This window comes from Phoxinus phoxinus (genome assembly GCF_949152265.1).
Source record: "Phoxinus phoxinus genome assembly, chromosome: 16".
In the NCBI taxonomy this organism is placed as follows: domain Eukaryota; kingdom Metazoa; phylum Chordata; class Actinopteri; order Cypriniformes; family Leuciscidae; genus Phoxinus; species Phoxinus phoxinus.
The window spans coordinates 26,419,749-26,430,945 of record NC_136891.1 but is presented as its reverse complement, the minus strand read 5'-3'; the positions used below and the strand labels follow the sequence as shown (position 1 = coordinate 26,430,945).

The window sequence follows — 11,197 nt, the reverse complement described above, 5'->3', positions numbered from 1 at the left end:
GTCGTTTGAGTTTAACTTGTATTGAACGTGGAATATTCCTTTAACTGAATGTTATGGGTGGTTAAGATTTTGAAGAAAAAAATGAAGGGACATTAGTAGCAGTTGCTTTTTGAATTTGTTGTTAACTCTCATACCCATTGTAGTTTTGTTTATTAATTTGTTAAATGCAGTTGTTAAATTTGGCAGATTAATGTTAATGTGTTAATGAAATGAAGCCGTAGTTGTCAAACTACCCCGTGTTGCACTAAGATCAATGTAAGCTAATCAGGATAGAGAGACGAAATATTAGACTAGTGGGAAGTTTTAGCTTATCTGCGTTTTGCACAATGTTATACCATCCAAAATTTATATAAAAAGGGGTAGGAGTTTTGGTGCCAAAATCCTTTTGATTGATATAGTAATTATATAGTTCTTATGTTGATGTATTTTGTACTTTTTAAAAATAGCATTTAACAGAAAAAGCCCCGTGTGGGGCAAAACACTGTGATTGTCTTCTACTGGTGTAAAGACTAAAGGGAAATTAAGTATTTAAGCTCTTTGAAATATATGTTGCTGAAATAGTAGTAGTTAGCAGCTTGCAGAATGTTATGTTTGTTTCTGTTATTGAGGAAATTGACTTTCTATATGGATGTGTGCAGAAACTGTGTTGTGTGTTATTGCATTTCTATTATTTTCTGAATTTGTCTTTTATGGCCTAATGTCTGACTTGATTTGGACCCATCAAAAGTCCCATAACTAAAACATGACTTTAAATGTGCAACATTAAAGTTAAATAAATGCCTAATTTGGAGACTCCTGAGTTCTTTTTAGCAGTCTCAACCCATTTCCCCCACAGTGATTATCTTTATAACCTTTTGCAGGCTACCAGGACATTGTGAAAGACCAGTAGTGTGCAACAGTGATGGCTCAATTGTGTTTTTTTTATGTTATTCAGTGACCTGTTTTCTAAGCCAGTAGCTTCTGGCCAGAAAAGGCTGCAGTAGACTATACCGATGATCAAAAATGTAGCTGTCACCTTAAATTCAGAAACTATTTTTCAGCCAGATTTATATTAATGTTTTTGTTTCTTTTAATAAGTATTTTATGCTGTTCACAAATACTGCATTTATCTGATCAAAAATACAATATTGCAGTTTAAAATAACCTTAATATTGATTAAAATGTACAATTTATTTCAGTGATGACAAAGCTGTATTTTCAGCATCATTACTCCACTCTTCAGTGTCCCATGATCCTTCAGAATGACTCGAATATGCCGATTTGATGCTCAATCATTTATTTTTGTGGAAACAAATAGACAGCTTTTATTTTAAATGGAAATCTTATGTATTAGCAGAAATATCGTTATGGTTACTTTATCAATTTAAAATGTCATTGCAGCATAAGTATATATGACTTTTAAAATCAACTTTTGAATGGGATACAATTATGAATATAAATAAAAATAGTAGTGTCAAAAACAACTAGATCCATGGTGGAATTCACAGGCAAATCTTTAATAGTTGCAAAAATACAAGGGGAACTCATGTGCATTTTATGCTCTAGAATCTAAGAAACTCATGCATACAAACAAAAGCAACAATTCATCAATAGAGCTGGTGAGGAGACTCAAATAAGTGGCTTTCAGCAGATCGCTAACCTAGGCCTGGAGCTGAAGAAAAGGCCAAAGGAGGTGAAAAGGCATGCGTCTGACAAAAAGAAGCTGAGCAATATGGAAGAGACAAATTAAGCTTTTTGGTTATTTCTTTAAATGGCATCAATATCAATGTCCTCCTCCTCATGTTCTGACTTCTCAGGTTTTTTAGTCTCCATTTTTAGCTCACGGGCAGAGGAGGAATACACCACCTAGGGAAAAGAGACATTTGAGCAAATTCTGTGCCATCCAACATTCGAGTAACTAATAAGCATCACATTTTGTATAACAATCTTACTATAAAAAAATAAAAATCTGAAAACCCTGGTTATTAAAGTTTATGTAATGTGGCTTTTTTTTTTACCTCAACATTGTCCTCATCATCATCTGCCTCTTCCTCACTGCCCTCACTCTCCTCCTCTGCCTCTTTGAGCCATTTAATGAAGGGCTCTGCCTTGGCATGAATCTCTTTAGCCAACTCTTTAGAGACATACTTCTTAGACACCTACAGTAAAACATCACAAACCGTTTTAAACTCATGAATACTGGTAGGTAGGGTTGGGTACCGAAACCCAGTACTAATATGGAACCCAGGGTTTCTGCAGGTTACAGGAAGTCAAAATTAAGACCTTAAGACATTTTAAGACCATAAAGATTGAAATTTAAGCATTACCAAAAAATATTAAAATCAAAGAAATTCTGAAAAAATCATTTCATTTCAATGAATTCAGTCATTGAAAAAGCATTAATTTAATTTACAGATAAAGCAATCACATTAGTACCTTCCACACCCAACAACATGCCAAATGCCAAAAACCGTAGGCTCAAAACGAAAATTTCAAAACGTAGCCAACTAATACTACACAATGAAATCAATTCACCAAGTTTTATGTCGAAAACCAGCAAATAAATAAAATTAGCATAAATATGCACTTTGTTTCTACATAAACATTAAATAACATTAAAAATGATGGCCAGATTTTAAAAGTGTGTCTTGCAACATGTTATCTACTAACATGGACAAGTTCAAATAAATTTTACAAAAAAGGTTTTATAAAAGATAAACCTCACATATTTCAGCCTTTAAATAATATTTTTTTTAAAAGAATGAGTCAAAAAAGATAAATTACTGACATTTACAATGCACATTAGCTTATCTTTTATTATTAATAGTAAAATTTGGTCCGATTTTCCCGTGGCATCTGTCATTGTCGTTGTGGAAAGCGCGGTGCGTGGTTGCATAGCAAAGGTTTAGTAGATAATGGATTTCTACCACTGATAAACGCTTGCTGTAGCTCTGCTACAAGATTTATTTACGGAGAAGAGAAAAACACCCGTAGTGTTTGGGTTCATGTTGACTGAGCTTTCAATAGCCGCGTTTCCACTGTTGGACCAAAAGCGGGCATGCTGCTAGTGCGTGCCAGAGTCAGTCGCGTTTCCACTATTACTTCGGGGCTTGACCGAGCTTCAATTAAGAGCGCACTTGCTGTACGCCTACATTTGAACGAACTGGAGCACGCAAAAGATGCGATATGTGAACGGCCCCTTGGCGAGCTACCTCCAATCAGGCCACGAGCTGCTGGCAGCTGAACGGCGTGTAGGAGACCCTGTAGAGCTCCGCTTTAGGCTACGGCTCGATACTTTTTTGCTACTTGGTAATAACTTTCTGCAGCCAGCGTTTCTGGAAATGAACGAGGGTAAATTTTAATTTAGTCAGGTCTAAAAAAGGTTTAAGACCTCGGATGAAAATCTGGCCGTTTTTAAGACATTTTAAGGCCTTAAATCTAAAGTTCAGAATTTTAGACTTTAAGACCCCGCGGAAACGCTGGGAACCGGACCGAATCAAAACGTAAATTTCGGTGCCACTTAAATGCCTCAGATGTTTGTTAAAATATTTGCCCTCTGGTTCTCCGAAACTGACGCAAGCAGCATCATACCACCAGGGGCGTGAGAAGATATATTTGGTTTGGGGTGCTGTTTTTTTTGCACATCACATTTTTGACATTGATACTGCTTTCAATCGTAATGCAACGGACCGGCCTACAGAACATAAATTAAGAATTTAAATAAAGGAAAATTAAATAAAAGGGTTATTGGGCCGTTTACACTGTTACTTTGCTGTTTTTAGTACTGTAAATTAGTGTAAAATTATTGTAGTTGGGTTAGGTGGCTTAGGTTTTATTTTGAATTTGTTATAAAAAAAAAACAAATTTACATATTTAGGCTACTTATATTTATACAAGCAAGTATACTTTAAAATGTGTGTGTGTGTGTGTGCGCATATATATAGTTCAATTGTAAGATTCTTTTATTTTTTATTGTATAATCGGTTTATCGGTTCAGGCACCGGTACCGTTTTAAAAGTATTGATTTGGCACTGGTATATATATATTTTTTAAACGATACCAAACCCTACTGGTAGGGGTGCTCCGATAGATCGCTATTGGGGAGCTCTCAATTTGACAATCTCATGCTGACCGATCTCAAAGACAAGAGGTATGCGCATGGCATGCAGCATCGCAGTCTCAATCTGTCCAGCCTTTGCACTGTTGATTTTATTTGTGATACTGCTTGTAAATAGTTAATTTGCTCTTATTTAACGAACTGTTTACTATTTTGTGAATTCAACTCTTGAAATTAGGCTTGTGCTGTGTGCAAGCTATTGTGCAACAAAATTGCCCCATTGTAAAAACGAAAATGCAGTGCATTATCAAACATTTAGGTGAGAATTAAATTTTTTTTTTTTGAAAAATGCTTCCTGGAACACCCTTAAACACTGGACTAAATCAAGTATGATTGCTGCGATCAAGTATGCAGGTCACAGAATTTACCATATTACAACCCACTCATACATTCAGGGTAAAATGACAGATCCTTCAAGGGTTGCCTGGCAACTGACCACATCATCCTTATGTCTATGGCTACATTTACATTAGAGTTTCATGCATGTAAAAAACCTGAGATCGATGTTTGGCATCTGATCATGACAGATTCTAGAATGTCAAGTGTTTTGATGGCAGGTTACCTTTTCAGCCCATGCAAGTATGACATCTTCCTCCAGCATGTCTGCGTCATACAGGTCTTTGAGTATAATGGGGACTCTGGGTAAGAGCTGAGTCTGATACAGCTTCACAAGGCACTCAAACCCACCCAGCAGATACTTCTGAGCTTTCTTATTGTTGTGGCAGAACTGTGGGCAGAAAAGTAAACTTCTTACATTTATTATAGTTCATCAACATGTCAGTATGACTTTTTTGCAAAAGCAGCAATAATGCATTTTAACAAAAGAAATATGGAAAGACTTGATGTTGTGCAACTAATAGCATTTGAGTGAATAAAAATCCAGATAATTCACGCCCCTTTTTTTAATTACAACCAGGGTTTTCCATTATCTTGGACCACATGGTTATATCAGGTAGCTAATTTTAAAATTATGCACACGTTCATGCAAGTTACAAATGCACACTTCAGATGAAGTTGTTCACTGCTGGATTTGACAAAGTCAGCATGGTTTGTGAAAAGCAATGTTTATTAAATAGTCAAATATTTCTTGAAATAATATAAATGGGTATTTGCTGAATGCTGACGGTAATGAGAAAGTATTATAGTGTTTGTCTTTATATTACTAATAATATTAAAGCAAATGCTATACTACTTTTTGGCATACCATTTACTTTAACAGTTCTGTCTAATACGTTATTAGCATTTTTAACATTTAGAACAATGGTTCTAAAATCTTTGATTCAGAGGCCCCTCATTGTCCACAATATTTGAAAACCCAACACTGTAAATTAGGTTTTAGGAGGGTTTCACTTTTAACCAATTAATTTACATGTTCAAAAAAAATAAAAAGTAACTATATATCGGCCTTTGCATTTTTTAAATATCTGCATCGACGATACGTTTTTCTGTTTGTCTAATGTGTCAGAAGCGGGACTTTTATATTGACAGTGCTAAGAGCGTCACACACAGCTCCCATTCTTCGTCGTCATCATCAGTTTACGGTCTCTCTTTAATACTTCTCGCTTATAGATGCCAGGACGTACCCTGAGGAAGTGACGCTTGTACTTCTTGATCTGGTCACGGATGTTCTCATCGAAGAGCAGCTCGCTCAGAATCAGAGGACCCATGGCCTTTACATCAAGCCTTTCAGCCTCAGCCAAGACCTCTTTATCTGCAGTGTCAATTGCTCCACTATCCTTCTTTTCCTGAAGAGCAGAAGCAAAAAGATTGGAGCTGAATAAGTAACAATATATAAATATGATCTTATTGAAATTTTTTAAAGAAAGATACTAAGACAAACACCTTTACAAAGTTGTAAAATATGTTGACCCTCTCCTCCAGGGGTTTTTCCAAGTCTTCAGTGAGCGTGAGACCCTTGGCGTGCTCGCTGATCTCCTCCATCCTGCGGCGCTGGGCCTCCTCGGTGGTCTCCTCAGCCCAGTCTTCATCATCATCATCCCCATCCTGCCATGATTAAAAATAATTCAACACCAGCATTTCCTCTACTGGTTAGGCTAAAATTAGGCTTCTCAAAGTAGTATTTACCACAGCATCAGGGGCATCTATGTCATTATGGTTCCCAGCCTCTCCACCACTTGAGCCATTCTCTTTGTCTTTCTTTCGGTTTTTCTTTTCCTTCTCTTTTTTCACAGATCCACTCTCATTCTCTGCCACAACAATACCAGAGGAAACAACAGTTCAGTTTATACACATCAAATCAACATGCAATGGGTCTGAATTTTCTGACCACCATTACAGCAGATACTAAGACTGAAATACACAGGTTAACCCAAATACTCAGAAACTGAAATGTCATGAAAAAGGTTTATGGAAGTAATGACAGCAAGGACAATTTAAAGGTGAAGATAAACAACACATTTACAACTGGGGATGCAAAACCTCAATTCACGGTCTCTTTATAATCTGTATTTACCAGGTGGATTCTTGAGAATGAAGGTGCAGAGCTTGTGTCTAGTGTCCAACATGCCTCGGTACCCACAAGCCTTGCAGGAGTTTCCAATGGTCTGCTTCTTGGGATTAATGTGCTACAATGACAAGAACATGTGAAGCAACTTCAAGGTACACTGATAAACAATCTGTACAACAATGAATCCAGCGAGAAATCTCTGGGGCAAATTACTCAACTTCTAAACAAAGCTTCCTGTACTTGAAACCTGCATAGATTGCTTTGTTGCCATAATTTATTTTCCCTGTATACAGGTGTGTATATCGATATAGGGATTTATCCTGTGTGTTGCATCTTATGATATTACAGACAGTTTATAAGGCAGAGTGCCGCATGAAACCGAAACCAGGCCAGCTGAGACTATGCAAAATCTCAGGAAGTCAAACAGTACTGCACTGCAGAGGAAAATAGAAGTATTTTGTTCTTAACGGAATATTTAATCTAATAACCAAACTTGTCGTCATTTACTCGGTCTTATGTCATTCCAAACCCCTAAGACTTTTTTCTTCTTCAAAAAATAACATTTAAAACAAAAATGAAGATTTTTAAATAAAACAAGAATTTCTGTCCCTCCATACAAAGTCCTTGAACAGATTTAATTTAGGGTTTTATTCATAAATATACACTGATCAACACATATGTAGCACATTGAATATGGTAAATGGAAGATCTGTACTTGCTTGAAGTGCAAAAACAAAACTCATTGGTTCGTGCAGAAAATTAAATGTGCCTGTAACTAAAAAAACAAACAACCTCTGGCTCAAGCAAGCAAGTTTTAGCTTCCGCTTACCATATTTGATGTGCACTATGTAGGCCTGAGCGGTATATGGACTTTAAGGTATATTGATATGTGGGATAATACAGTTTATATGCTGATATACATTAGTTTGATGTTGTGAGCGAAAAGACTTGGCACAATCCAAATGGTCCTAACCATGAAACATGCACTTCACATGAAGCATTAGGCACTTCAAACTAACAAATACGCAGTTTAATGCAACTTGCCCTGTCAGATGTTCTTGACAGATACGAGCACTGACAGATCTTAAAGGGGTCATGAGTCATGACATGAGAAACCAAATTTGCCTTGATCTTTTGGTATATAAGAGGTCTTTGTACCATTAAAACGTCCTGCAAGTTTCATAGCTTAAGACGTCCTCCCCATTATAAACTAATCATTTATTTACTCAAGCTCTAAATACAGCTCGTTCTGGATCCATGGTAAGAAGTGACGTCACGGTACGAAGTGACGTACCAGCGTTTGCATATGACCGCCTCCAGCACAAGACAGCTACGCTTTAAGCGCAAGGCAACTACGCTCATTTCGTATCATTGTCGCGCCCGCGCGCCTCACAAGTGTTCAGTCGACGGACAGCGAGTGGGTCTGTGTACAGGGAAATTACGATGCCACGCAGATGTGCTGTTCCTGGCTGTGGACAAACAACATCTTTGAATACGCTGCAAAAGATCCAGTCGTCAGGGAAAAATGGATGCACTATTTGTTGCGGACGTCTCAGTCACGGCAGTGTTAGTTTAAGCGTTTGTTCTTTACATTTGAAGGATGACTGTTTTGAGAACAAATCCCAAAATGATGCTGGCTTTGCCAGAAAACTGTTGCTCAAAGATAAGTCCGTGCCGACTATTCTGGGCTCAACATCGACGACGCAAACTGTAAGTAATGTATTTAAAACTTTAAACTACTTTTTAAATACGCTGGATCCGCAAATGTTCTGGCTGGGGGCGTTAATAATTGATGCATAGGCACTGACGTTAGCCAATCATAACAGTGGGCGTTAACACTGAACTCTTAAAGGCGAAACACCCCCAAAACAGACTGTTTGAATCAGAGGATGAGAAACAGGCTGGGAAAAGGTCACAAATCACTACATTTTAAAAGTTTTTTGTAAAAAAAACTATAGTGATACTATAATTGCACCTAAGGGAACATAATAATAAAATAAATAAAAACATGTCATGACCCCTTTAAGGCTTATGGATTGGAACAGCATGAGAGCGAGTACATTTCAGAACTTTTATTTTTGGGTGAACTAACCCTTTAAGACAAAACCCCTGCTGTCAATGGCTGGTACTAGGGCTTTACTATTACATTAATTCGAATGTAATGTTTTTATTACATATCACCCAGCCCTAACCGTAGGTTTTGGCAACTGAAAACAAGAGACTGAATAATGTAACAATGAGAGACTGAAGGTGGCCTGTATACAGCTAATGACACAGCTACTTTCCTCTGTACACCTGCAAAACAATCTCAACACATAGAAGCTAGATGTGTGACCCCATAGACCCTACATACTCAGCAACATGCATACAAACATAAGGGGCACCCAGTTCAACTGGGCATCGAGGGCACACATTTTTGTCTAGAATGAACCAGTTCATCAATAGTATCACTGACTATGACTCATCGATGCATCTTTATTACCTATAAAAGTCTAAATGTACAAGTCAAAATGGAGAATGTATTTACCAAATCAGTTTCAGGATTGTCGCATTCAGGACACAGCACAAACTTGCGAATGAATCCATCTAGCATGTCTTGCAGTTTGTTTGCCTCATGAGATCCATTGACGATGTAGCGGTCATTCTTGGAATCGAACTGGGTTTGGGCTCCCAACTCGCAACCAAAGAATTTGGTGGGATCTAAACAGAAGTTACAGTTTAATGTTATATGAGAAAACTACTTTTATACAAATTTGAGTAAAACAGCTTTTAAATTCAATGCTCACATGTCGGAGGCCTATTCAGAGCTTTGGCAACATCAACCATGTTGACTATGACTGTTTTAATTCCATTCCCCTTGCCTTCCACCTGAGAGAAATAGAAACAGTGTAGGTTGTAATATATTATATATATATATATAAAAACACACATCCTTTAACACCCACCTTTGCAATGATACGGGGCATTTTATAGCGGTAGAACTGGTCCAACACGCTGCGGTTGACATTGATGGACATTTTGGCTTCCCGTATGGTTTATCAGCAAGACGAGAAGATCTTGAATTGACAATTATTAGTATCTTCTGTTTGGAGAGGAGGGGATGACATAAACGACTGCAAGAGTACTTTGTCTCTGACATGAAAAGGGTACGGCCACTGAGGCTCCAGGCTTCGAGCTCGTTGACTAAGTTCCCCCCAAACAGGTTCCGTCAGCTGCACTATAGCACTGTGAAAGGGAAATAAAACCAAGAATGAGGATTAAGAGCAGAAAACAAAGCATCACACAGTTTAGCAACATTACCCGACGGTATCAAACACAGCAGACATTTGAATCGAGGTGTGCCCATTCTCTATAAGACTGGCTAGTTATCTACTAGGACCACCTGTCAAAGTGATATTGGGGTATGTATGTCCTGTGTATCAATTTAGAAACAACTCCAGGATGAAATAAGTTGCTATTTAGTATAGTAAATAGTGGCAGTGGGAGGCAAAGTACAGAGCCTGACATTCTAGAGTAATTCGGTGCAGCATTTTCTAGTTGCATAGTTTCTGATGGGATAAAACACCAAAAAGGCCTCTGCTGAGTAAACCCATGCTGCAGAGTGCGTCACACCATAGAAGGACGCCATTTTATTCGGTGCAGTATGCAACACATTATGACTGATGCGCACACATAGATCTGATTAAACAAACCAACTATCGCGAGAGTGCACGCGTACATATGTCATGAGAGGAAAAACACACTAGAAATAACAAATCCACGTACCTTTCCCATCCGTAGCTCCTGTCGTCCAGGTACTCACCGTTTTCGCAAAACAAAGACATAAACACACCGCTGGTCGCCCAGAAAAGAGGTGAACTACTGGTTTGAGTGTGTCAGTTTAGTTGGAAACGCTAGTTAGAGGTCGGCACGGCGGTGCCTGACTGGGTTACACCTTGCGAAGCAGAGTGATAAACCCTGGAGAGAAATCTCACGACGCCCTCAATACAGGGGATCTGAAATAAAACAACACTCATGAGCAAAACTATACAACCAGCAACGGAATAATGCCGTTGCGTACTAATATAACTGACGTATAAGAGCTAACGTTAGTTAGCTAACATATGGCAGCATAACCAGAAACCTAACACGCAGTAGCTCCTCAAGTCAAAGTCCGAATATGTATAAAATGCGCTAAAATAAGAATAACTTCTTATTCAAAAGAATCCCTGGTTGAAAAGGCCAAAATGTTTTCATGAAGTTTTACTCACCTCTCACACGCTTTCGCCCGTATGCTAAACCACAATGAGCACATAAACCCTCGTGACTCGTGACTTAACTCGGCCAAAACCTAGCCCCGCCCCATCAGTTAAACGGCTGTTTTGATTGGCTTGTGCCTATGCTTGTGCCTCACTGGATTCTATTTGATTTGTCAAATTTGGCTATCAGTTACTTGCTGATTAAGGGGTGATCTCTTTGGTGGTAGGCCACATAACTTGTTACTTACAATTTTTTAAATACTTTAATGCAGCTTAATGGTATTTGCAGATGCCTGTTTTTTTATTATAGTACTGGTACAAAAAACCTTGCTAATTGGGCAATTATTATTATGCATTATATTATGATGTCCCCATCACATAGCCTACTGGATAAAA

General features: G+C 38.0%; 1 protein-coding gene across 1 annotated transcript; it reads right to left on the bottom strand.

Annotated features, from left to right (window-relative positions):
- Nucleotides 1–1,475: 1,475 nt before the first annotated feature.
- On the bottom strand, nt 1,476–10,965 carry eif5 (eukaryotic translation initiation factor 5). Its single transcript, XM_079584160.1, has 12 exons — nt 10,814–10,965; nt 10,329–10,558; nt 9,509–9,788; nt 9,350–9,431; nt 9,091–9,263; nt 6,570–6,681; nt 6,182–6,303; nt 5,939–6,100; nt 5,680–5,841; nt 4,659–4,823; nt 1,998–2,138; nt 1,476–1,845 (listed from the first exon to the last, which is right to left on the bottom strand). Exons 3-12 carry the CDS (start codon nt 9,578–9,580, stop codon nt 1,747–1,749), a joined length of 1,290 nt encoding a protein of 429 aa, XP_079440286.1. The 5' UTR covers nt 9,581–9,788; nt 10,329–10,558; nt 10,814–10,965; the 3' UTR covers nt 1,476–1,746.
- Between the last annotated feature and the right edge of the window lie 232 nt (nt 10,966–11,197).

Bases quoted from the DNA above. Each gene is read 5' to 3' on its own strand.
- eif5 (XM_079584160.1), bottom strand. From the start codon at position 9,580: ATGTCCATCAATGTCAACCGCAGCGTGTTGGACCAGTTCTACCGCTAT. The intron at 9,432-9,508 runs GTGGGTGTTAAA...TATTTCTCTCAG, and splicing joins TGCCCCGTATCATTGCAAAG to GTGGAAGGCAAGGGGAATGG. The intron at 6,101-6,181 runs GTAAATACTACT...TAATCATGGCAG, and splicing joins TAGATGCCCCTGATGCTGTG to GATGGGGATGATGATGATGA.